Genomic DNA, 22798 nt, shown 5'->3' with positions numbered 1-22798 from the left:
TAATCAGGAGGTCCCGGGTTTGATTCCCAGTCGGGGCACACATTTTTCAACTGTCCCCGTTGATATTTATCAACGCCTGTAAGCAGCTAAAAGTCTGGATTTCATTATAATTTCACATATGCAGTGGTGATTTCTGTCTGGTCGACAATGCAGAGCGTAAAGTGTCAAGAATGAGTAACCTGCTGGGGGTAGCCAGGGTAGGTGTCCCACTCTAGAAAGAAAGATTCGGATATCAAATTCGTGTACTACCTCGCCAGACGGAGAGATGCGGCAATTCAGTATTAACCTGAAGAAAGCCAGAATATGTACTGATGTAATCGATACAGTATAAAACCAATTGCACCCAGGCTTATTGCGCCTTAATTTTCATTCATTGCGGATCTAACAAGAGCTGCCACAACCCCCTTTACGTCATGTATTGGACGAGCTCTTGTAAATTAACCATTTTTAAGTGTGCATAAATGGTTAAGCTGTATAGAGGCATCGATACATACACATAGCGTTGGTCATAACTACATGTGTCCAAATCGACGCATCGTATGAAAACAATGAAAACAGTGTTACACGTGAAAAGTTAATATTAGTAAAACGGACATCATCTGTGCTACAGCTGGCTATCTCCCAACCACTCCTCCTGCGTATTTGGGATCAACTTCGTATTTTCAAATAGGAAACCCCCCTTCCATTTTATAGCGTTGTCGAACTTTACGCCAAAAAATACATACGGTTTACTCTAATCATTGTTTTCCATTCGTGGTAGATGACGCTGTAATCGACAAAAAGTATGAATGTTTTTGCAATTAAGAATCGACTATTTCGATTCTGCACTGATAAGCCAAATCATTATGACCACCACCCACCGTGACGATAGATGCAGCCTGCTGGCGTTCCGGGCGGGTGACACGGTGACCAAAATATGTTAGCGAAGCAGACACGGACGGGGGGATCACACTACAAAAGACATGTGCTGCATATGGGGAAATCCACTGAGATAAGCGACTTTGACTAAGGGCAAACTCTGGGTTCGGTGTGTGGCGGCGGTGGGGTGGGTGGACTGCTGTGCCCTGTTAAGTGGTTGTGAACCACTGAGGGCTACGGCAGGGCGAAGCCTCTCCGTCGTTTCTAGGTCCCCGGGTTAATGCCCAATACACAAGGGCAGACTACTATTAAGCAAGGCCTGTGAACACGATTCTCGATAACGGCAAAGCTGGTCGAATGTTCATGTGCTACCGTCGTGAGCATCTACGGTAAGAGTTAGATGGACAGTCGAATTACCACTAGGCGATAAGTGCTTCGACGTCCACGACCCTCTATAGAACGTGAGGTTCAGAGGCCTTTCTGCTCTGTAAATTGAGGTAGATGGCAATCTGTAGCATCTTTGCCAAAAGAGCACAATGCTGGTTCATGCAGAATTGTTTCGGAACAGACCGTCATTGTGCATTGTTGAATATGGAGTGAATTTGGAGACCACCACCATGTGTTCACATGTTGCCCAGACGACATCGCCAGTTACTATTGTAGTGGGCATGGGACCATTGGAATTCAACCATCGATCAATGGAAATGTGTCGGCTCTTCGGGTGAATCACATTTTTGCTACACTGGATAGATGGTCGTCTCTACAAACGTCGTCATCGAGGTGAACGGCAGCTCGGAATGTGCAGCGCGCCATGGTGACATTCTATTGTTCTGGCATGGGACCTGTGGTAGTAATCGAAGACACGTTGACAGCTGTCAACCACATACATATCTGTATGCTTGATATTTTCGCCCACTCCGATGTCATTTGTCAGCAGTATAATTGTCCATGTCTCGGAGCCAGAACCGTGCTACAGTGGTTTGAGCAGGTTGATGTCTCGCCTCAAGTACATCCTATGGAACACATCTGGGTCACTATCGGGCACTACCACAGGGTACGCAAATCAGCGGCCCGTTATTTACGCAAATTACATGACCTGTGTGCAGATATCTAACGTCACACACCTCCACAAACGTACCAATAAACTTTCGGATCCATGATACGCAGAATCAGTGATGTATTTCATTCCAAAGTGGACAAATAAGTTATTAAGCACGTGGTCATTTCATTGATGATGTATTTGTAGATCTTTGTGTTTTAACGGTTGGTATTTAGGCCTGAAATTTATTTTGGTGCTCCAAATGTAATTGCACAGCACCAATAATAGGTCTAGACACTGACATTTCTGGAAAATAAGCTACCCGTATGGCACAGTAGTTTTCTGTTCTCTACGGGGTTGACTGCGGTGAGTGCCGAAACCATTATACAGATTGTTTTCTCTGGATGCTCTACAACACAGCCATCATGTTGACAGATTTCAGTGTGTGCTGCCATGCAACAACCGTAACTCTCGCGCTGGCCGTTACGTGGCTACCAGAGGAATACGAACAACAGCCATTATAATAAGGTAAAACGTCTCTGAAGTTTTAGTGACAGGCGCACCTGCCAAATCAAGCACCCCAATGGTGAGAGAAAAGGAAACCCATAGAAATCAAGCTTCCCAATGGTGAGAGACAACGGGACTTACCGAAATCGAACACCACAAAAACGTAATTTCTAATGAGAGATTGAACCGGATAGCGGTATTGTGCTGTACAGTCAAGTTTGCGACTCTAAAGTAAAACGTATTATCAACTGTCAGAACACAAAGGTTTACGTTTAATTTAATGAAACGTAGAATCAAATTCGTCGGTTCTTAGTTGCAAAAACATTTGTCAGTTACAATGCCATCTACTAGTACCACGACGTACTTTTTGACGCAGAGTCCGACTGTGCAGTAAAAGTGGAGTTTCCCAGTTGAAAATACGAAGCTCACCCCTCCCAAGCAGGAGGGATGGCCAGCAAGTGGCCAGGTGTGGCACAGACATACGTTGGCTTCACTTATACTGACTTTTCACCCACAACACTGTCGTAATACGACGTGTCAGTTCCTAGATATTTAGTCAAGTTAAATAAACATCTTGCATTTGAAAGTGACCTAAACTGGACTGCTCTCCCCCCCCCCCCCCCCCCCTTTAAAAGCCGACCGCCTTGGTACTTGGCTCTACATTCTCCTGACCACTAGTGGAACTGTGTGAAAGTGTAAATAGTAGTTTAAGTTTCTACTATTCTGTAGCGCAGTGGGCAAGTCACTCTCTTCACTTGTCACTTATGAGTTCGCCATTACATATTTTACCAATGGAAAATATTTCTGCACTGCGCTACATTTTCTTTATTTCTCCGTGATATTAGCAGGTAAGCCTTTCAACCTACTTGCATCGTTTAACAATACAGGATTTAAAGTTAGTTTTCATGACCAAACCATTTGAATGACACTATGTCGGAAAAAATTTGTGCACTTGGACAGATGAAATCGATTTTGACCCGATGATGACGTAGCATCGACGTGCACAGCTAGACTGGTGCTGTCGGAGGGTCACTTAGAAGATGGTATGGCGCGCCGTAGTCTTCAGTGATGAAAGCAGATCCTGCCTGCTCGTAAGTGACGGCCTTTTGCGTGTACGACGTAGATATATATGTTGAGCGCTGTGTCGTACGGTGCATTCGTCCAAGACACACTGGCCACAACACAGGTCGTCTCGTCTGGGATGCGACAAGCTACAGCTCTTGTTCGCCTTTGATGTGTCAGCGAATGATGTACCAGAATGTTGTTAGACCGTTTCTTTCGTTGTTTTTGCAACAGGAGGATGATTTGTTGTTCGAACAGGTTAAAGCTTGCCCAAAAACTGCCCGTGAAACTCAAAGTGCTCCTCAAGACTTGCACCTACTTCTCTGGCCCGCACGAACACCGGAATTGTCTGTAAATGTAATCATTTCAAGTACTCCACTGGTACTACTGCATCTTGAGTGAACTGAAAACATCTAAAAGAATTTATTAATTTCTTTTCTTTTTCCGACATTTAGTCAAAAAAATTAGGCTGTAGTCGCATAAAGTGGATCTCCCCCTTCAAATGCCTCAACAGGACATCTTACTTATTCATGTTTAAAGTCTGCCTATGTCACTTTTTATTCTCTTAAAATTCTATTGTAGATGATGGGCAACATTGTTGAAAGATAATGGAATCCAACTAAAATGACTGAAGCTATTGGTGCAGTTCAGAAAAAGGACCTGGGGTGGAAGAAGGCAAGTAAACAGTTTAATTATTCAAAAATAGAACTTATAGATTGTGCAGCATGAAGTCGGCACACCTGAGGAAGTAGAAGAAAAAGGGGCTCTATAACAGTTTTGGGTAAGCAACTTGCATAAAAGCTGGTTTAGTATTGTCTCGCTGTGAAGGCTTCTTTCTTTGAGTTTAGTTGCAATGATTAGTTAATAAAGGCCGTACCAGTGGCAGAAACAAATCACACTGAGCACCCTTTCGAAGACTAAATTGCTGGGAAAAAGTGGATTAGTCGTTTTCTTTAAATCCACCGAACTGAACAGTCGTAAAGAAAGCCTTGAGGAACATGCTATAGCTGGCCTCTTGCGTACAGCAAAGACAACACCGAAAAATTCTAACAGTTTCTGTAAAATGTTATATTACACTTTCATCATAACTGGATTATCTCTCCTCTAATTTAGTATCTTTTCTAATTTTGTTTAGTGATATTTTGATTAGTTTTAGTACTTGTCGAATTTTGAGAATTATTTTTCAAGCTCATTAAATGTAAGGCTTCTGAAAATAATTTCTAATCGCAATAGCGTTTAGTTATATCTTCTAATAGCACAAGAGACATTGAAAAAAAGTGTCCAATATTGGACCTCCATTTTGTTAAAAGCAGGTAATATTTAACTTATGTTGTTAAGCAACATTATAAGTTTAATATAACATGCTATTAACAAAATGGGGGTCCGGTGTAGGTCACTTTCTTGCACTGCCTCTCTCTCTCTCCCTCTCTCTCTCCCTCTCTCTCTCCCTCTCTCTGTCCCTCTCTCTCTCCCTCTCTCTTTCTCTCTCTCCATTTCTCTGTCTGTCACCAAACAGGGCATTAGAGGTAGACGTACGTATACTGTGATCAGTAATACCTTAATACCTACACACATCAGTGCTTCGCTTACTTGTGCCTTGTGTCCTTCTACTCAGAAGTATTTACCGACATAATGTGAAGATATGACCCTTAACCATAAGTAATTTTTTCCTCTTCTTTCTCTCTCATTTCTTTTACTTTTCTGGACTAAGAACTCAGATATCTGTTAGTGCAGCAGAGCTGTGTCTGGTGATAATGTTTAAATGTAACTGCAAATTATTTTCTTTTCTCTAATGGATAAATACGTTATCTTACAATTACTTGATGGAGAATGACTTCAAATTCTTTTGTTAATTAATAGTAATGGCAAAGTGAATACGTGCCATGTAAATCGTAGACATGAAAGCACAGAGAGCGACATCGAAAGCGCAGCTGATTAGCGATATACGGTGAGGGGGTGTTAGTGAGTGTGTGCGCGACAGAATGGGGAGACGCAGGTTGTTGATTTGAGATGAAAAAACCTCCAGAAACAGTGAATAGTGGAAGTTAACGACCGACGATTGAGATTAACGTCGTAGTGAACAATGAAAATCGAGTGATCATTACGAACAGAAAGATCGTACTGTTTCAGTAATATTAAATGGACTGTGTCTCTGTCGATGCTAACAAAGTTCACCGTGTGAGTGAAACAATTTTTACACTTAACCGAACGCGAGAACCAAGGCTTTTTAAAACTGTGTACTATATTTGTCTTCTTATTGAACAGCTGAGTGTTGGAAGCCGTAACTGATGCGGTTAACGAAATTACAGTTGCGGATCTGGTGCAAAAACTGTTTCACTCTCTGTGAATCTGCTATTGCGGTAGACATCTGCGAACATCACGAACAGTCATATCGCGGTCGGAAATTATCACGAACATTTTATAAAGTACTGAAAATAGAATTTCAGTTTAGTGTAACGAGTAATAAACGTGTACATGATAAACTGTGGATTATGACCACCAATTATGTCTATACAGTCAGTGGCCTGTTAAATACCTCTATGGATAACTTTGCAGCCTAACTGAGAAGGGACTTCACTAGCATACGTCGCCGCGGAAATACCACAAACTGAGTTGTCACTGAACGTTAATCTGCATCATCAAAAGCCGCTGCCGTCATCTCAACACGCTGCCACGCCTATCCAAGAACGAACAGATAAACTGCATTGATGTTCGCTCTCCCCCTGTTAATGACTAACAGAAATGAGAAGTTCATATTGTAAATCGTTTGTTTCATTACAAAAATATTTTCTTCCATTTTTTCTTAACTTTTTGTACATAAATAAAATGCTGGAATTGAACTATTAACTTTCAATGTAGCTTTGTGACCCGACATTAGTTACAAATATTTTTCTTTTAGTCAAACAGTCTCTTTCTTTGAAATTAATACTGGTGCATTTTCGTGAGTGAAGTGTGCCTTTTGGAGGGAACTGTTAGAAACGATCGTGCTGTTATTTTCAAAGTGAGTTGGCAGACACTACAGCTTGAAAGGTCGTGCGTGTAAATCGCACGTCCGCCATTAGATTCGGGCACTGACCATTAGAATTCAACTTGCTTGTCCACTAGTGGTCTAAGCTTCGCGGCGAGGGCAAAACGGAATCTGACATCTATCAAACCACGCGGGCTATGTTTATGTCGTATTTAGAGTCATGCCACTCTTACGATAATTACCTTGTCGTTGATGATTACAGGGATAAGTGAACAGATATATAGCATAACCCTCCAATGTTCGCGGGATCAGGGTAAAAACTGTGTGTGATTTACAAAATTTAGTAACCAGAGGGAATTACAAATCCAATGGTTCAAATGGCTCTGAGCACTATGGGACTTAACATCTGAGGTCATCAGTCCCCTAGAACATAGAACTACTTAAACCTAACTAACCTAAGGACATCACACATATCCATGCCCGAGGCAGGATTCGAACCTGCGACCGTAGCAGTCGCGCGGTTCCGGACTGACGCGCCTAGAACCGCTCGACCACCACGGCCGGCAGGGAATTACATTCTCCACATCTACGCTGTTCGGAAGCACAGCGGGTTCTTCTAGGCGACAAACAATCGAACATCAACCCAGTTAGGTTATTTCTAACAAGACGTCGTGTAAATACCCGGTCTGTAATTTAACGAAATACACGTTTTAGAACAGTTTCCTCTACACTAGAAACGTACCACACATAATAGCTCTAATTAGTAGTCTGTAAATGAAGTAAACACTGATGTAATGTTGTTCATCAGGCTGTCATCAGTTGTCGACAACATTATCTGCACTCATACTCCATTACATACGATGGGCGTTCAGTAAGTTCTTGTGACTACGAAACCCTGTTCTTCAACATAAATTCTGTTCAACGCCACGGCCCTACACCACCTTGCAGGGATGGCCTGTACGCACACGTGGCACCACTCAACTGGTGTATGTCGGAGCCAACACCTTGTTGCATCAATAAGGTACCCATCATCTATGTACAGTACATTGGACCAAACAGGTTGCCGTCCGGGGTGGCCGAGCGGTTCTACACGCTTCAGTCTGGAAACGCGCGACCGCTACGGCCGCAGGTTCGCATCCTGCCTCGGGCATGGATGTGTGTGATGTCCTTAGGTTAGTTAGGTTTAAGTAGTTCTAAGTTATAAGGGACTGATGACCTCATATGTTAAGTCCCATAGTGCTCAGAGCCATTTGAATCAAACAGATGGAAGTCGGAATGTGCGAGATCTAGGCTATAGAGTGGATAAGAAAGAACAGCTCAATGAAGTTTTAGTGAAGTTCTGTCTGGGGTCGAAGAACTGTGTGAGGCCTTGCGTTGTCACAGAAAAGGAGAAGTTCCTTTTAATTTTTGTGGCAACGAACACGCTGAAGTTCATTCTTCAATAGGATATCACAATACCCTACAGAGTTAATCGCTGCACGATGAGGGAGTACTCAGGCAGAATATCCCCTTCAGAGTTCCAGAAGACCGTCGACGTGAATTTGCCAGCTGACGGTGCGACTTGGTTTTTTTTCTTCTAAGGAGAGGTGGCGTGGCGCCACTCCACTGGTTGTCGTTTTGTTTCCGGTTCGAAGTGGTGAACCCATGTTTCATCGCCTGTGACGATGTTCGACCGAAAATTGCCACGATCAGCCTCGTACCGCAAAAAACAACTCCACATAGAATATCCATCTTTGATCCCAGAATGAGATTTTCACTCTGCAGCGGAGTGTGCGCTGATATGAAACTTCCTGGCAGAATAAAACTGTGTGCCCGACCGAGACTCGAACTCGGGACCAAGTTCGAGTCCCGGGCGGGCACACAGTTTTAATCTGCCAGGAAGATTCATCCTTCTTTGATGTTTATAGTTTTCCGTTAGGCGGCGAAGAATCCAGCGAGCAAACACCTTTGAGTCCCCAGTTACTGGACGAGCACATCAGCACTCTCAACTGAGACGTTTAGTTGTGCAGCGAGGTGTTTGATTTTGATCCATCGATCACTTCAAATGAGAGTGTCCACACGTTTCAACATCGGAGAAGGCGCAGCTATGTGCGACCGACCCTCACGCAGGAGATCAGAGAGGTCTGCGAGACCTCGTTGCGATGATGACAGACACCTGGCCCAACGACTCACCGTGCTTTTGTTCACCGACATGTCTCCGTAGATATTCTGAAGGAGCCTATGAATACCTGCGATGTTCTGCGTTTCTGCTAAAAGAAACTGAATGGCAGCTCTCTCCTTGGAATGTTCCTGATTTACAGACGTCATTTTGAAAGTTATGTACAGTGCCACCTTCCAGGAGCAGGTTGCCCTGAAGGACCAGCAGATCGCGGAACAGCTGGAGCTGATCGCAGAGCTGATGGGCAGCGAAAACACACGAACAGAAACACCCACACCACACACACAGGCACCTGCTGAACAACAGAAGGACATGCCCCCTATTTCACCTCTGGCGGCCCAGGCACCGACGGAACCGGATCCAGAGCCGACAGAGGATACAACAAACACCGATGAAGACGGGCCGTGGCAGCAGGTCGGCCCAAGGCGCAAACAGCAACCAACTACACAAACAAGTGAGCCCACAAACTCACGAGGCAACGGCCAAGCGCTGCTGCCAACACCATCCACGCCGCGAACAAACAATAACAACACAGGGACCAACACAAACAACCCTGCGACTGCAGCAACCACAAACATACACGCAGCTACGCAGAACACTAACAACACCGCGACTGGCTTCCCACCGGTCATCATTCACAACTATGGAGACCTAAGTCTCCTAAACAAAGAATTTAACAATAAGCACAGCCCCACAACATACTACTCCAAGCTCACCGGGGAACACGCCGCACTGTACGTGGCGAACAAGGCAGACTACACGAATCTACTGGACTTTCTTAAAGAAAGGAAGGTAGAACACTTCACGTACAGGACAGTCTTGGAAAAAACACAACAGTACGTGATTAAGGGGATAGACTCACGAACCCCGACCGACACGGTACACAACGAACTCTCTGCTCTCGGGTGGGAGTGCATTCGGGTAAACCGGATGTCAGAGTTCGGCACAGCGAGACCGTCACATAACTACATGGCGGAGCTGGCCGACACGGCCAAATCCCGCGACCTGTTGAAGCTAAAATTATTTCTTCACATGGTCGTTAATGTAGAGGTGTACAACACGCCGCGCACCCCCCAACAATGCCACAACTGCCAGCGTTATGCGCACGCGGGTATCAGATGCGGTCTCGCACCCCGCTGCCGCATTTGCGCTGGCGGTCACACAACCCAACGCTGCAAACTCCCCAATACAGCACCTCGCAAGTGCGCCAACTGTGGTGCTGCCCATCCGGCTAACTACAGAGGGTGCATTGCTTACAAAGCAGCTCTGAGGCGCAAAATCGCGAAACATGCGAAACCTACCGCCATCACAGTTCCAAAACCGCCCCCGCGCCCAGTAAGAAGTGGAATATCCTTCGCTGGAGTGGTCGCTGGCAGCCCCAGCAGCGCGGGACGGTCAGAGGAGCCCCAGAGCTCAGAACACGCTCAGCAAACACCCCCAGCAACAGACACACAACAGACAAGCACAACAAATGACACCACTCCCGCACCGGGCACACCACACGAAACAAGCAACAACACCACTCTACCCCCTGAGATCGCGAACTGCAGCCCACCACACGCTACAGAAAACGCACCCACACAGGGACAACCACAGCGTCAGAGGAGGAGGAGAAGGAGAAACAGCCGCAGCACGAGGAACACGACCGCACCACAACAAATACACAGTCAACAGAACACCAACACCCACGAACACATCCCGGACACTAACTCAACAACCCACATAACACACCCACTCACCTCAGAAAATACACAGGCGCCCACAACTGCCACACGAACAACCGACTCGCAGGCCAGCCCTCACCAAACGCCAACACTGGAACAAGCGGCCGCTAACACGACCAACAACTCCCAGGCCGACATGACCAATATCACAACAACATTCCAGAGAATAATGGAAACATTATTCCCCGGACGCACGACCACCGAAATAGTCACGAAGATTATGGGGTGTGTCTCACAACTCTTCATGCAGTTCATGTCGGGTACGCTCAACTGGACTAGCTTCCAAGCCACTATCACACCGCTCTTTACACTACTACATGGATAATACACCACACCAGCCCCGAAACGCAGACTTAAACACAATCACACAGATCCTGTTTTGGAATGCCAACGGGATCGCAAACAAAAAAGCCGAGATGGCCGCGTTCATGGAGCGAAAGGGTATCCGAATCGCTCTTGTGAACGAAACACTGCTTACGCCTCGCAAACAACTAAACCTCCCAGGTTATTGCGTCTATCGTACCGACCGAGCGGATGGCAGGAGGGGAGGCGGCACGGCAATCATTATACACAGAGACATAGACCACACGAACATCGAGCTCCCAGCACTTGAAAGACTAGAGGCTACGGCCGTTAGGGTCAAGTTCAACGGAGCCAACACCACACTGGTATCGCTATACAATCCTCCTAAAAACATAGTAACACGCGATATCAGCACAGTACTCAACATGGCACCGCGGATAATAGCCGCTGGAGACCTCAACTCAAAACACCCCGATTGGAACTCACGAATACGAACCTCCAACGGCAAGAAACTGTACGAACACGCACTAGGCCGAAACTACATTATACTTGGGCCGGACGTTCCCACGTTTGTGCCTACACAGGCCCGACAAAGGCCAGACGTGTTAGACATAGCCCTCATAAAGGGCATCACATGCACACTCAACCTAACGGTTGAAAACGATCTGGACTCAGACCACATGCCTGTAATACTGCACATGGAAGAGACACTGCAGGACATCGAACCACGCAGGATGCTTAACTACAAGCGTGCGAACTGGACACTGTTCAAGGAAACGCTTGATAGTCGCATTCCTGACACCCACGAAATTAACAACACACAGCAAATCGATGAGGCTGTGGAGGCTCTCACAACTGCCGTCCAAGACGCAATGACTGACGCCATTCCATTTACAACACCAAGACAACACTCGACGGCCCTGCCCCAGGAAATCCTGGGCCTTATCTCAATGAGGAACCGCCTCAGGAGATACTGGCAGCGTACCAGGCGCCCGTTCTATAAACTGCACGTCAACAGACTCCAGGGCATAATACGGAATAAAATCCAAACATTCAGAAACGAACAATGGGGACAGAGGCTCGCTCGGCTGGATACCACACGTCCTGGCGTGTGGCAGCTGGCCAGACACTTCACCAGGGAGAAACATTACATTCCCACGTTACAAGGACCAGACGGCCCAGCCTACTCCGCGACGGAGAAGGCAGAGCTTATGGCCACAACACTTGCAGCGTCCTTCATGCCGAATCTGGTTCCTTCAGACCCAGCATTCACACTTGAAACGGACCAGGAGGTTACACGACTTGTAGCCCAGCCCTCGCGCGACGTAATCAGACGTGCTAGCACAAATGAAGTCACATGGGCTATCAAGCACACCAACGCTAGAAAAGCCCCTGGGCCTGATGGCATTCAAAACCGTGTCCTCCAGGAGTTCACGGATAAAGCCGTAGAATACCTCACACACCTAACGAATGCCATCCTGACACACCAACACTTCCCTGACTTTTGGAAGGTGGCCAAGGTCCTGATGTTCAGGAAGCCAGGGAAAGACCACTCCCTCCCACAAAATTACCGACCCATCAGTCTGCTGTGCTCGCTCAGCAAGATTGTTGAGAAGGTAATACTAAAACGTATCACTAGGCATTGCATCGCCAACGACACCCTAAGACCGGAGCAATTCGGCTTTAGGAATCACCACTCGACAACACAACAACTCCTCCGCGTAGTCGAACATATAACACACGGCTACAACATGAACAAAGCCACAGGGGCCGTGTTCCTAGACATCGAAAAGGCTTTCGATCGTCTCTGGCACAACGGACTCATATGCAAACTAAGCGAAGCTGGTTTCCCAGACGGACTCGTACGTCTCATACACTCATATCTCACGAACAGATGTTTCAACACTAACGTGCAGGATAAACAATCAACACAACACGGTATCCAAGCTGGAGTACCCCAAGGAAGCATTCTGGGGCCCATCTTGTTTAACCTGTACATTAATGATTACCCAGCGACACGAAACACGACGTTAGCCGTCTACGCGGATGACACAGCCATCCTCTCGCAAGACTGGAAACCGTCGAACATCAACTCACGAATACAGACAGCACTCAGAACAGCTGAACCTTGGCTGGAGCGATGGCGTATTAAAGTAAACGTCGACAAGTGCGAAGCAGTTCTGTTCACACGCAGACCGAAACTACTGCGCAAACACCAACACTGTAGACCGATAACACTACATACACGCCCAATACGTTTCCGAGAGAAAGTCAGATACCTTGGTGTCTGGCTGGACCGGAAACTTACATGGGGGGACCACATCGAATACGTTGCCAACCGAGCGCACGCGAGGCTCAAACAGCTCTACCCAATGCTCAACAGGGAAAGCACACTGAATAGGAGGGTGTCGAGGTCCTTATACACGACACTGATTAGACCTCTGATGACGTACGCAGCTCCCGTCTGGGGATATGCAGCTCCCACACGACTGCGCCGCCTGCAGATCATACAGAACAAAGTGCTACGAATCATTAGCAATGCTCCACGCTACACACGCACCGTGGATCTTCACCATGAATACCGCCTTGATACCCTCAAGGAAGTATTCAAGAAACACGCCACACGACTATACAGGAACTCGAGACACTCGAACAATCCTTTCATCCTCACTCTGGGAAACTACGATCACAACCACAGGTGGAAACACAAGCGACCAAAGACACTGCTAGCTAGGGCATAACCACCTATGGTAAACTAACATACGCAAACAGCGACAAACGTCGGTAAGCCCCTGCATATCAGCAACACTGACTGGCAACTACCAGCTGCTATTAGAGCCGACCAACAGGCCACAGCAGGGACACCGACGAGCTCGCCCACAGACGCACGAACAATCTCCCAACACTCCCTCACACTGTGCCTCCGGTATATGACCTATCGGACACAAGACCGATAACAAACATAACTGTTGCAGGTTGCAGGACGCTGAACGAGGACTCTGTACCAGCACCCAGCGCCAGCCGCCGAGCAGCACAAACGCACAACGTCAAGGTATCGACATGCATGATACCCACTACTAACAAAGCCTATCCTTGCACAACCTATCGCAGGCAGCAAGACAACCGCTACTGCTCTTGCCGCCCGACCAAACTTTCGCAGAGGTTTTTTTTCCCTTGGCTCTTGCCTTGGCACTTTTTTTTCCTCTGCCCTTCAAACCGCTACCCTTCGTCAGATTTCGACCAATCTATCTCCAGATGAGCGCGTATTAATGGTTAATCCTAACCAGACGTACGCAAACATCGCAGTACCCACATCCTGCGACACCTCACTTTAGTGAATACTAACCCTTATGCAGAGATGGCAGTAGACCTTTTGTGTTGGCCATCATGCCGGTGTGGGCGTGGAGGGGCTCCACCTCTATTTAAAAATTTAAAGATCGGAACATGATGACACTATAGGATAGGGACGAAAGTGGCAATATTCCACGACGTCCCACGGCCAATTCCGCAACTTTTCAACCAGTACTGGCCAAGAAAAAAATATATTGCATTATTTATTGACTATCTCTGATATATACATACAAGATGTAATGGGTAATAGTGCAGATATTTTCACTGGTGACTGAGAATGATGTGCATCGGTAATCACTTCATTTTCAGAATAAACATTATAGCTATTAGGTATAGTATGTTTTTATGTGTGCAGCCTATGACGATGCTGCAGTTCATAAGAGTACAGTAGGACAGTGGGTAAAGAAAGTTACAGCCTCAGAAAATGCAAAAACTAGGCTCCATGATCAGCCCCACCCAGGACGGCCTGTCACAGCCACTGCTCCAGACATGCTGAATCGTGCGGATGCCATTATTCGTACCGACCCTTGCATCCCAACTCAACAATTGGCTCTACAGTTGTCGGTTAGCATTGGAGGTGCGTCTGAAATGATCGAAACTCTCCGATATTCAGAGGAGTGTTTACGAAGGGTTCCACGAATGTTCACAGCGGACCACAAGATTCAAATAAAGGCCACTTCATCTGAATTATAGGAGCGTTTTAACACCGACTGAGAGGCCCTTCTGTCACTGATTCTTACGGGGGACGAAAGCTGGGTGCATCATTTTGCGCCGGAAACAAAAAGGCATTCCATGGAGTGGCATCATCCTCATTCACCACAAAAGAAGAAATTCAAGACATCTCCCTCTGCCGGAAAAGTCATGGCGACAGTCTTCTGGGATTGTGATGGCCTCATTCTCGTGGATGTGATGCCAGGGACGGTCAACCATCAATTCAGAGGCATATGTGAAATCTCTGAATAAACTTAAGAACCATTTCCAACGTGTTGGATCGGACAAGAATCCAGCAGAAATCTTGCTCCAACACGATAATACACGCCCACATTTAAGTCTGAGAACTTAGGAACACATCGTAAAATTGGGCTGGACATCATTGCCTCATCCACCCGCAGTCCAGACCTGGCACCTTCGGACTTACATCTCTTTGGGCCGCTTAAAGGTTCTCTACGGGGCACACAAGTGGAAGATGACGAGAATGTGAGTCATGCAGTGGAAACATGGCTACGCCTACAGGACAAGAGCTTTTACCAGCAGGGAATACATGCTCTTCCACAAAGTTGGCGTACGGACATAGAACGTGATGGAGACTACGCAGAATAATAGGACATGAAGAAGAGATGTTGATGTACATTGACACCAAATTCTGGCTCTTGACAATACGTATGTTCTGAGAAAGAAAATGTGGGGAATTGCTAATTGAACGGCCCTCGTACATTCAAACTCCTATTTGACTACCGCCTTAACTTATGCATAATCGATAAATAAACGACATGAAAATTAATAATATGACCTTGCAGATGAGTAGTAAAAGGGATTTCTCACACACTATAATTTAATAGAGTTACAAATCAAGCTCTATGCTTGTTGTTGTTCCGGTCTTCAGTCCTCAGACTGGTTTGATGCAACTCTCCATGCTACTCTATCCTGTGCAAGCCTCTTCATCTCCCAGTACCTAGTGCAACCTACATCCTTCTGAATCTGCTTAGTGTATTGATCTCTTGGTCTCCCTTTATGATTTTTACTCTCCACGCTGCCCTCCTATACTAAATTGGTGATCGCTTGATGCCTCTGAACATGTCCTACCAACCGATCCCTTCTTCTAGTCATGTTGTACCACAAACTCCTCTTCTCCCCAATTCTATTCAATGTCTCCTCATTAGTTATGTGATCTACTCATCCAATCTTCAGCATTCTTCTGTAGCACCACATTTCGAAAGCTTCTATTCTCTTCTTGTCCATACTATTTATCGTCCATGTTTCAGTTCCATACATGGCTACACTCAATACAAATACTTTCAGAAACGACTTCCTGACACTTAAGCCTATGCTCGATGTTAACAAACTTCTCTTCTTCAGAAACTCTTTCCTTGCCATTGCCAGTCTACATTTTTATATTGTCTCTACTTCGACGATCATCAGTTATTTTGCTCCCCAAATAGGAAAACTTGTCTACTACTTTAAGTGTCTTATTTCCTAATCTAATTCCCTCAGCATCACCTGACTTAAATCGACTACATTCCATTATCCTCGTTTTTCTTTTGTTCACGTTCATCCTATATCCTCCTTTCAAGATACTGTCCGTTCCGTTCAACTGCTCTTCCAAGTCCTTTGCTGTCTCTAACATAATTACAATGTCATCAGATAACCTCAAAGTTTTTATTTCTTCTCCATGGAATTTAATACCTACTCCGAAGCTCTATGCTTAATAGCTATAAAAATGGGGCAAACTTGAAATTTATCATCTGCCTGGTAAATGATAAACAAATCATGAATCACAAAGAGATATAATTTATCTAATAAAGATGTAAATATGTGACTGACAAAATAGCGCTGTAATAGAATAAGGGCACTAAATAATGAGGTTGAGAGTAAGTAGTTGGCAGTTTTTCTTAAGGGGTATCTACTCTGAAATACTAAATATGGTTATCTGTTATGAGTGGGTCAATGAGCAGAGATGATAATAAACCCCGACTGTGCCACAAAATGCCGATCAGAAATGGGAACTCTATGAAAAATCCACATGCAAAATCGTGAGTACTGTGCCACCAAATGAGAGGTGTCAGAGAATAATTACCTGTCCTTATTACGCCGATGCTTCAGATGCCTTACTACCAAGATCTCAGGCAGTGTGTTGACAGCAGACAGCAATCAGATTGTGCAACTTCTTACCTCTGTACTGTTGGGCTCTCTAATGACCGATTACAGCGGACAAATCTGTCTGGTTCATCGTGTATCCGAAATTTAACGGATTTATTTTTGTACTCACGTGGATGAATTGACACTTTTGATTATTTAGAGACAATTGTCTCTTTTCATACCATACAGATACCTTGTCTAAGTTATTTTGCAATTAATTTGGAATTTTCTGATGTTTTTAGTAGATGGTAAATGGCGGCATGATCTGCTAACTATGTAAGAGAGCTGCTGAGATTGCCTCCTACATTGTTCATGTAGGTTAGGAGCGAGAGAAGGACTATAACACTTCCTTGGGGAGGGGGGGGGGGGCTGAGCAGATATTACTTCTGTTTTACTCGATGATTTTTCGTCGATAACTACGTACTCTGACCTTTCTAACAGGAAATGAGGAACCCTTCTTAGGTATCCATGGAATACACGTCTTGTCATTCTCATTGTGCCTAACAATCTTTTTATTATTTCATAAACTTCTTTATTATTTCTTGATTTACAATATTTTCCTCACGATTTTTCTCATTCTCTGTTTCACTTAAAGGCACGAGTGAATTTAACGAAAGGCATTCTGGTCTGGCGACAGTGTTGCAGTGCCGAAATTTTGCATTTGTTATTATTTGCCTGCCGTCCCTCTTTGGTGGGCCCGTCCTCCTCTGCGCTCCCCGGTGGAGGAGCGGAGGCCTTCATCTGCATTGCAGACGCCGCGCGGCGCCGTTCCCATGCGAGGGCAGAAAGCGCGCCGCACTGTCCGCTAAGTGGGTCAGGACGCGGCGGCCGGCCGCTGGCTGTGATCGCGGGGCCGGCGGGCGGCAGGCAATAAGCGCCTCTGTGCTCTGTGCTCTGTGCTCTGCCGCTTAGCGTCCGGGCCGCGGCCGACTATCGATTTATGTGCCGGCGGCGCCGCTGAAAAATAAACAGCGCGCCGAATAAAACATAGCGGAATCGCGGCGCAGCGCGGCGTGCTTTCTATGTAGCGCGGGTTGCGGCTGCGGCTGGCGCTGCCGAATACGTCACCCACCCACTGCCGACCGCCGCGCCGACCGCGGTCGACAGCGCGGCTTTGCGGCCGAGCGGGCAGGTCCGCCGACGTCCGCCGTAAGCCTCTCCCGAAAGGTCTGTACGACGCGTATTTTACTAAAACGACTGCCTATACTGCTGAAAAGTTTACCACATTCATTTACATCTACCAGGGACGTTCACTAAGCAACGAAGCACACTTCGGATAATTTCGGTTGCAAACGTGCAGATTTTTATTGTGGAACATCATGGAATATTCCCGCTTCATCCCCTATAGTTTCTTGAACTTTCTACGTATGGCGGCGCTATATGTAGACTTCAGACTGGACTATGTGGCGGAGGTGCAGTCCAGGCAAAGAACTGTCGTACAGCTTCTTTTTGCGGAAAACCAGAGCATCGTAGATATTCATAGGCGGTTACTGAATGTGTACCTGTCTATCTACATTATTCCGTGGTTTATTAAGTTTTCAAATTTATACTGACTTTTTGATCACCCTGTACTTTCGGAGCTCCTGCCAATGTCTTACGACAAAACATGCAGACCCTCAAGTTTTGTGGTAAATGGAAATGAGCTTTGGCGTCATTGGCCGGGAGGCCCATAACGAGGCAGGTCCGGCCGCCTAGGTGCACGTCTTAAACTGGGCGACCTGCGCGCCTGACGGGGATGAAACGATGATGAAGGCAACACAACACCCAGTCCCTGAGCGGAGAAAATACCCGACCCAACCGTAAATCGAACCAGGGCCCGTAGAACGGCAATCCGTCTACATCTACGTCCATACTCCGCAAGCCACCTCACGGTGTGTGGCGGAGGGTACTTTAAGTACCTTTATCGGTTCTCCCTTTTATTCCAGTCTCTTATTGTTCGTGGAAAGAAGGATTGTCGGTACGCCTCTGTGTGAGCTCTAATCTCTCTGATTTTATCCTCATGGTCTGTTCGCGAGATATACGTAGGAGGGAGCAATATACTGCTTGAGTCCTCGGTGAAGGTATGTTCTCGAAGCTTCAACAAAAGCCCGTACCGAGCTACTGAGCGTCTCTCCTGCAAAGTCTTCCACTGGAGTTTATCTATCATCTCCGTAACGCTTTCGCGATTACTAAATGATCCTGTAACAAAGCGCGCGGCTCTCCGTTGGATCTTCTCTTTCTCTTCTATCAACCCTATCTGGTACGGATCCCACACTGGCGAGCAATATTCAAGCAGTGGGCGAAAAAGTGTACTGTAACCTACTTCCTTTGCTTTCGGATTGCATTTCCTTAGGATTCTTCCAATGAATCTCAGTCTGGCATCTGTCTTACCGACGATCAACTTTACATGATCATTCCATTTTAAATCACTCCTAATGCCTACTCCCAGATAATTTATGGAATTAACTGCTTCCACTTGCTGACCTGCTATATTGTAGCTAAATGGTAAAGGATCTTTCTTTCTATGTATTCGCAGCACATTACACTTGTCTACATTGAGATTTAGTTGCCATTCCCTGCATCATGCGTCAAATCGCTGCAGATCCTCCCGCATTTCAGTGCAATTTTCCATTGTTACAACCTCTCGATATACGACAGCATCATCCGCAAAAAGCCTCAGTGAACTTCCGATGTTACCCATAAGGTCATTTATGTTTATTGTGAATAGCAACGGTCCTACGTCACTCCCCTGCGGCACACCTGAAATCACTCTTATTTCGGAAGACTTCTCTCCATTGAGAATGACATGCTGCGTTCTGTTATCTAGGAACTCTTCAATCCAGTCACACAGTTGGTCTGATAGTCCATTGTTCCTACTTTGTTCATTAAACGACTGTGGGGAACTGTATCAAACGCCTTGCGGAAGTCAAGAAATACGGCATCTACCTGGGAACCCGTGTCTATGGCCTTCTGAGTCTCGTGGACGAATAGCGCCAGCTGGGTTTCACACGATCGTCTTTTTCGAAACCCATGCTGATTCCTACAGAGTAGATTCCTAGTCTCCAGGGTACGGTCGCATGTTCGAATCCTGCCTCGGGCATGGGTGTGTGTGATGTCCTTAGGTTAGTTAGGTTTAAGTAGTTCTACGTTCTAGGGGACTGATGACCTCAGAAGTTAAGTCTCTTAGTGTTCAGAGCCATTTGAACCATTCTAGTCTCCAGAAAAGTCATTATACTCGAACCACTCAGCTATCGGTGCCGACAAGTTTTGTGGTCAAGACGCAAGAACCCTCTATTCCAGTCTACCACATAACGAACCAAAAATCAAGACCAGCTAAAAGAAACTTCCGAAGTCAAACAACACAAAATAGGAACGAACGCCGTCCAAGAAGGGATGGAGTTATGACGTTATTTTCGCGGCAGGGAAGTGCTTTCTTTGCATATACTCTGTGTGTTATTGTGTAATCTCAGGTTTTATTTTTTCTAAGTTACTCTTCTACAATCAGTACATTTGGCATATAATCATCCTGGTTACACTCGACTGGAGTTTTAAGTGGTTTTTGTGATCTTTAATGATCAGATATCCTCTCCTGAATAACGTGCTCCATGTGACTTACATCGTTTTATCCGTGGGATCTTCATGTCGTTTTCAGATCTTCAAAATTTTCTATCAAAATTGCAACTCTCAGCAGCAACTTAGCTGCGTGTATTTGAAATCGCAATTATTCTGCTAAGATATACTCTGTACCGAGCACTCGATCTCAGAAAACATGGAAGACTTTGATCAAGCTTATTAGGATGTTAGTTGGAAGCTGTTCGAGGTGCCGGTTGCGACGGACCTATGAAAAGTGAGCAGGGTGCATGGGTAGCTGGGAAACGATCGGTTCAGCAGACAAAAATAGTCGAGTTTTGGTTTCTGAGGGAAGCGATGCGCTGGTGTGGTATGACACTGCACAAATCAGTAAGATCTCAGTACGTATGCAATCAAAGGCTGTTGTCCATTCACTAATATCATGTTATAAATGCGTGCTTATTCGTTGGAGTGTATTATAAAGCTTACAGCTTAAATTGAAGGTAGTAACAGTACTTTCAGGACTTTGACGTGTTCATATTCGTTTGAAGTTGTTTGGTAAGAAATTGGAAGATATGGTTAACTACCGAAGCAAGTGCCGGATTCAGGTTTGTATTAATACATCTGAATACGGCAGCATTGGAAGTTGTCAGATTACCACCCACTGAGCTTCTTTCTTTATTTCCTAATGCACATAGTTCTTTTGTTTAAACACTTTACATGCAGCGGTTCCCTGCACCACACGTTTTACTCGAGAATGTTGTGTGGATCATGGTGACCTTGGGCGTGTCTTAATTGCAATTATACTGAGTGTCCCAAACTTCACCGACAAACCTTAGGGACAGATTTCTGATACAGAAACAAGAAGGAAATGTATAGTAAACATGGGCCCTAGAATGCAGACCTTAAGAGGTACGAGTACTTACTTCTCTTTGCTAGTGTGAAACACACGACTTCTACTGAACTAGTGCTCACAGCGCATAAAGTATGTTTTCTTGTTTTGGTCCATACTGCCTCCTCCCAAACAACAAAAGCAAAGAGCTTGCAGTAGAAGAGATTTGTTTCATAGTATCAAAAGGGAGTAAGTGCTCATATCTCTTAAGGTATGCGCTTCAGAGCTCTTTTTTTATCAGATATTTTGCTCTTGTTTTGTCCTGTTTTTCTTACCTAAATATTCTAAAATTTACTCATGATCCCTGGCGAGTCAGCCGTGGCTGTTACGGAGAGAACTGGCGTTCAACGCTACATACAAAACGTCTTTGTGTTCTCGTAGTCGTAAACAGAAAGGTCAAGTGCTAGGCCAAGCATGCTCCACACACGTAACGTGGCTATGAGGTCGATAACAGAAGCTTTATCTTGGTGGTTTTGTATGCTTACCACAACTTAGTATGTTCAAATATGAATGATCAATATCAGTATGTTGCCCAAAGTAAATTACTCCTGTTTTTCTTTTGCCGCAGTCAGGTAGCACTATTATATGATTTCATAATCTAAATTTCGTGTATGAGGACATTTCATATGGGCACATTTCAGGATACATAGTCGCATGCAATCCTAATCACAGGAAATAACTGGCAGCCTGCAATCTCTCGGGGAAAACTGTAATGTCAAACAAAGGGTGTGTGAGAGAGACATGATTTTGAGATGAATTCCTCACACAGGACATTGTCTAATCGTAAAGTAATAACAAATGCACAAATATTCTCAGAGTTGCCTCTATACCCCTATGCACTCCTCGAATCATGGAATACTGCGCCCTCACAAAATCCTTTGTTGTGTTGGATGTTTTCTCCGGCTGATGGATTGGGTTTTTTGCTAGGAACGTCTGCTGCGAAAATTAGTCTCACATGGCATCGCGAATAGTAATTCAAACACCAAACGGAACCAAACTTTCTCTGGCATCGAAAAAAGGTGAAGACTGTTTAAAGCGAACAAGCTGCCTAATCGAGTTAGATTTCACACGAACGGGATTAGCTCCAGTCCCATCTTTTATTTATCGATGATTTGTTGTACAGAGAACATTCGCGTGTAACTGGAAAAGATCATAGGCCTCTCCTGTTTCCAAAAAGGGAAATAGATCGTATACACACAATTATCGACTAATTTCGCTGGCGTTCGTCTGCAGCAATATGTTAGAGCACATTCTAAGCTCAAAATCTATGGCGTCCTGGAGGAAAACATGCTTCTCTCACACAAACAGTACCGAGTCAGAAAAAAGCATCTCATTTTATTCGTATTCGAAAACCAGCTAACTTCACTAGTATACGAAATTTAGCAAATAATAGATGTAGGTGAACAACTAAATTCTTTCTTCCTCTATTTTCGAAAGGCGTTCGACGCTGTACCACAACGCGCTCTAGGTACGATCTTATGTAGTACCATTGCATGTACAGTCTATTAAGTAATACCATATTTGTGGGTTA

The 22798-nt window shown here is 45.4% G+C and overlaps 1 protein-coding gene across 1 annotated transcript in view; it reads right to left on the bottom strand.

The window, feature by feature from the left end:
* The window catches only part of LOC126412885 (protein O-mannosyl-transferase TMTC1-like), a 216526-nt gene extending 198953 nt beyond the window's left edge, over window positions 1-17573 (bottom strand). The window contains exon 1 of the mRNA XM_050082776.1: window positions 17506-17573. Within this exon, the coding sequence (XP_049938733.1) occupies window positions 17506-17573 (68 nt within the window). The remainder of the gene's footprint in view (window positions 1-17505) is intronic.
* Between the last annotated feature and the right edge of the window lie 5225 nt (window positions 17574-22798).

This window comes from Schistocerca serialis, chromosome 7 (assembly GCF_023864345.2).
Source record: "Schistocerca serialis cubense isolate TAMUIC-IGC-003099 chromosome 7, iqSchSeri2.2, whole genome shotgun sequence".
Taxonomy (NCBI): domain Eukaryota; kingdom Metazoa; phylum Arthropoda; class Insecta; order Orthoptera; family Acrididae; genus Schistocerca; species Schistocerca serialis.
Note: the sequence above shows the minus strand (reverse complement) of the source record. Positions and strands in the feature narration are given on the sequence as shown.